This window comes from Anopheles merus, chromosome 2L (genome assembly GCF_017562075.2).
Source record: "Anopheles merus strain MAF chromosome 2L, AmerM5.1, whole genome shotgun sequence".
NCBI classification, from domain to species: domain Eukaryota; kingdom Metazoa; phylum Arthropoda; class Insecta; order Diptera; family Culicidae; genus Anopheles; species Anopheles merus.
The window spans coordinates 28,044,436-28,048,598 of NC_054083.1; the positions used below are offsets into that span (position 1 = coordinate 28,044,436).

General features: G+C 46.8%; 1 protein-coding gene across 1 annotated transcript; it reads right to left on the reverse strand.

Moving 5' to 3' along the window:
- Positions 1-972: 972 nt before the first annotated feature.
- On the reverse strand, positions 973-3,267 carry LOC121592302 (beta-galactoside alpha-2,6-sialyltransferase 2; the record flags this gene model as incomplete). Its single annotated transcript, XM_041913701.1, is given in 7 exon segments — positions 973-1,435; positions 1,510-1,607; positions 1,678-1,850; positions 1,928-2,657; positions 2,729-2,821; positions 3,227-3,236; positions 3,238-3,267. Coding segments are annotated over 7 exon segments (1,278 nt in total), but the record flags the coding sequence as incomplete, so codon positions are not given.
- Between the last annotated feature and the right edge of the window lie 896 nt (positions 3,268-4,163).

A 4,163-nucleotide genomic window follows, 5' to 3' on the forward strand; every position in this document is an offset into this window, starting at 1 on the left:
TAATCGTTTCACGCTACACCAAAACATAACAATGAAACCACTGTTCTGGTTATCAACTATCCTGGGAACTGTCCCCAAGCTTCAGAGTGACCAAAACCTTGGAATTGCATTACTATCCAGAGCACATTCAAAATTGAACGCAACGTGCTCTTTGGTCTATGGTTTGGAGGGATGTAATTATCTGATTCGAACCAAAAGCAAAACGCACAAAACACAAAACTCTGCGCGATTGCTGTAACATACCCCTTTGCAGCTAATTAGCATCAACTGGCATCGCCCGCGGTACGGTGACACTCTCGACCTAGACAAAGTACTCGTAAAACTTGCCAAGTTCAGGTCGTAAAAGACGCGCGGGTGCATCTCTTTCGGTGTTTGCCCGTCTACGCATTGAGCGGCTTCACACGTTTCGGTCAGTGGCTGCGTATGTGCAGCATGTGCTTGCGATCGGATCAAGCGATAAAAGTCCGATTTACTACAGCTTCGCGGTTGGCATGGGCCTGCAGACCGGTGTCCGGCAGTGGCTTCCGGTAGTTAAAATTGCAGTGAAAACATATTGGACGCGTTATAAATCTTCACCCTTAGAGGCACATAGAGCGTACCGTGTGATGCTTGCAGCTTTTCCCCGGGGTCGTACTGGGTGCAGATAAGTTCATGTAAGTCGTTGCACCATGAAGAACCGTACGGAACGCGAAGCATGCGATAAATAACTGCAAGGTTTCACACCAGCCGGGAAGTCGAGCTCTAAGCACATAAACGCCCTTTTTAAAGGTGTAAAGGTGCAAAATTCCTCCAGCGTGCCAGTGGTCATTTAATTGCTGCTCTCGTTCCACGACTGCCACACAGCGGCGGGTGTAAATGTCAGCCAATTCGATATGCACTCACGTCCCCCGTTCCGAGCTCACATACCGGCAGAGCCGGAGGAAGAAGAACCGACTCGTTGTGTTAGAAGCGCGTGTATTGTTTTTTTTCTCTCTGTCCTCTCCTCACTGGCTTCTTTATTTCTAATCTTGATACACACAAATCCTTTACCGATCGACCCACTCTGGATGGAATGTCTAATGCCGCTGTGTGTGTGTGTGTGCGAGCGCGCTGGCTGCAGTCGCGGGCACGCGCCGTCCTGACCTCAGCTGTCGATTTGAATTGCTTAATTAATTCGTGCCGTTGTTAATTGTTTCGCGCCAGCGACGACATTTTGCTTCGATGTTAGGGAGGGTTGGTGAAGAGATTCCATTGCTCCTTATTCATCGGCGATCGGCCGTCGGACAGGTGCCGGAAGTCGTCGCCCTCGCAACTAGCACCGTTCGAGCTGATCGGTGCGGATGCGGACGGTGCCCTGTTGGAAGACGCTGTAGTCGTCGGCGGAGTTCATTCGGAAGACGAGCAGCTTCTCCGCCGCTAGTGGATGCCATGCACCGAACGTACAGCCGAGGTTTAGCTGAGGAATGGCAGATTGAGGAGTGAGAGGGACTGAGAGAGCCGGAGGAGAACCCAGCCGAGGAAGGTGCTTACCTCGTCGTCATAGTAATGACATAGCCCGTTCATGCGAGTGCTTGGTATGTATTCCACCACGTCTATGTAGCGGCAGACAGGCAATAGAAGACCCAGCCCTGGAAGTTGAACGATCATACATTATTACTCCAAGACCAAGAGCTTCTAGTGTAACGTGCTCCAGCTTACCGATAAAGCCAGACGTTGGAGGGTTCTTTCGAATTGACACATCCGTCAGATCCTGCAGTGCAGTCCAAGCCCGCCAGATGCTGCGCGGGTCGATGATGTGAAAATTCGACTGTGGATGGCTGCTCCGGAACTTTTTGAAGTTATCGAACAAATTGAAGTCCGGAGTTGCTAACCTAATGACACACCAAAATGGCTCTATTATCCTACTGAACTCCCAAAGCAGTACCTTCCAACCGTATCCAATCCGTACCATTCCGCCAGCGTTTGATCGAACTTGCCCGGGTCCCAGGCGGCGATCGTGACATTCCGGAACAGTGGCGCTGTCAGCAGTTGATACTCGGGTTTGGTTACGACCTGGGAGTTCACCACACGGATGGTAGTCTTTGAACCAACGTCCGCCTCGTACCCCTCCGTGGGGGCGTGATTGAACCGCATCACGATGTCGTGCTCGTCGATGAACGAGCCAAGCTGCGATCGCTTCAACGAACCGGCGCTGGCAACGATGACACAGCTCCCATTGGTAACGTCACCGAACAGTGGGCTGGTTGGCAGATAGCTACCGATCTCGTTCCACGTAAAGGGCGGCTCCTTCCAGGACAGTACGCGCACATTGGCCCGCATCATTCGGCACACGGGACTGGCGACCGGTTCCAGTTGCCGGCCGTACCGAACCTGATAGTGATCGCCGTCGGTGAATGGTTCCTTCAGACGCTTGCGCAGCTCTCCAATGATTTTGGCCCGAAACAGCACCGTCCGATTGATGCAGTCCGGGGTGACCGGTTCGCTGCACCGGTACCGATTGAGGTCGAACAAAAAGTTGGACGTTTTGGTTAGGCTGAAGTGCGGTCGTATCCGGGGTGCATCGTGGTCCTTCAGCCAGAGGGTCGGTTTCTCATCGCTCGATGAAACCGACTTTTGGCTCTTCTCGGTGGAGTTGTGCTTGACGTAGAACACGCTACGCCTTTCGCGTGCGAGTACCACTGGAAAAGGGTGTTGAAACCAGTATTAAACACACACACATAGCTGTAAAAATGATGCCATATTTACTTACCGGTGAATGAGAGGATTACAAATATAAATATCTCGATTAAAACCCTCATGTTTCCGTTGTTTATTTTGATTTGTTGTGTGTTATAAATGATTACTGAAAAAAACGAAAAATATAGTGATTAATGGTATTTTTATCATTTTTGTAGGATATAATATTTGTGAGCCTTGCCATGAGAAGTAAAAGTAAAAATTAATTACAAAAGATTGATTCCTCACACTTTCGTTATGACGATTCTGAAACAAAAAACCCCCGAACGTATTTGTCGGGGTTAGGAAAACCTCCCAAATGTATGCAATCAGCACTACACAGTCGGTATTTTCCTATGCATGTTTCGAACGCTAGTCTGCGTCCAGCTAACTTTAGTTTGTAGCCGTTTCTATGGGAACAGTGAATCGTACATAGAACATTGTGTATGCAAAGAAAAACAATTCTACGATAAACAAATCCTTACTACCCCATATTTCACACCACCAATCTTGATTCGACATTCATTCCTACCGCATGCTTTTGTGGAGGCAGTGTTGCAGCTTTTTCACTTTTGTTCACCATTATTTTCCGGAAGAATAATTTAACATCACAGTTTAACATCGCACATCTTATCGAACCGGGCTCAAACTAATCGCGATAGCTAAAACTCACTATCAACAAGTGTAGCAATGGCACGATGGTACCAGCGTTAAACGATGTCTGGTCTCTACCGACAGACCGTGGCAAAATGAACTATCGTTCGTAAAATCGAACACAAGTACGCCCTATATGGCATACCGAAGTACGCAGGCGCCGCATTCGTTCCTTCTGGAGGAGGAGAGCGTGTGTTTTCGGCACAATTTTCAAGAGCAACAGCTTGCTACCTACCTCACCTTGGTTTTGCTTGCTCTGGGTGCTAGGTGCTATCTGGGTGCAAGCAGGTTTCATGTGAAAAGTAAACTTTAACGTCTATTTAATGAACCATCAAATGCCGGAATTGGATTTTCATTTAAAGATTTGCCACAAAACTGGTCGTTATAATGAAGGCTTTGTAATGAAGAGAATGTTTTATGTGTATGTAATAAAAGTATGTATAGAAACGGGAGAAATGAGCATATTATGAGGCAAAATTATGTCTAGTACACGTGTTTCATGATCATGTAGATCACAAGAATTTTGAACAGGTTGTTAGCTAGTTATTGAGCATTTAGGATGGAACCGATCTCCAATGGATGTTTCGTGCAAAAGCATAATTAAATTATGCTATCTTATCAAATTATGCCGTATCTTTTCAAATTTACAATAAACAATCTAAATATTTCTAAAAAATTCTTACCTCCAGTCAACGGCAATCTTCTTTCCGCGCCCCAAAATAAGAAAAATGAAAAGCGAACTCGAATCGTGATTTATTCTCATGTTTGTAATTCATATATTATCTTTATTCTACGACTTTCTACATAGGGAATTC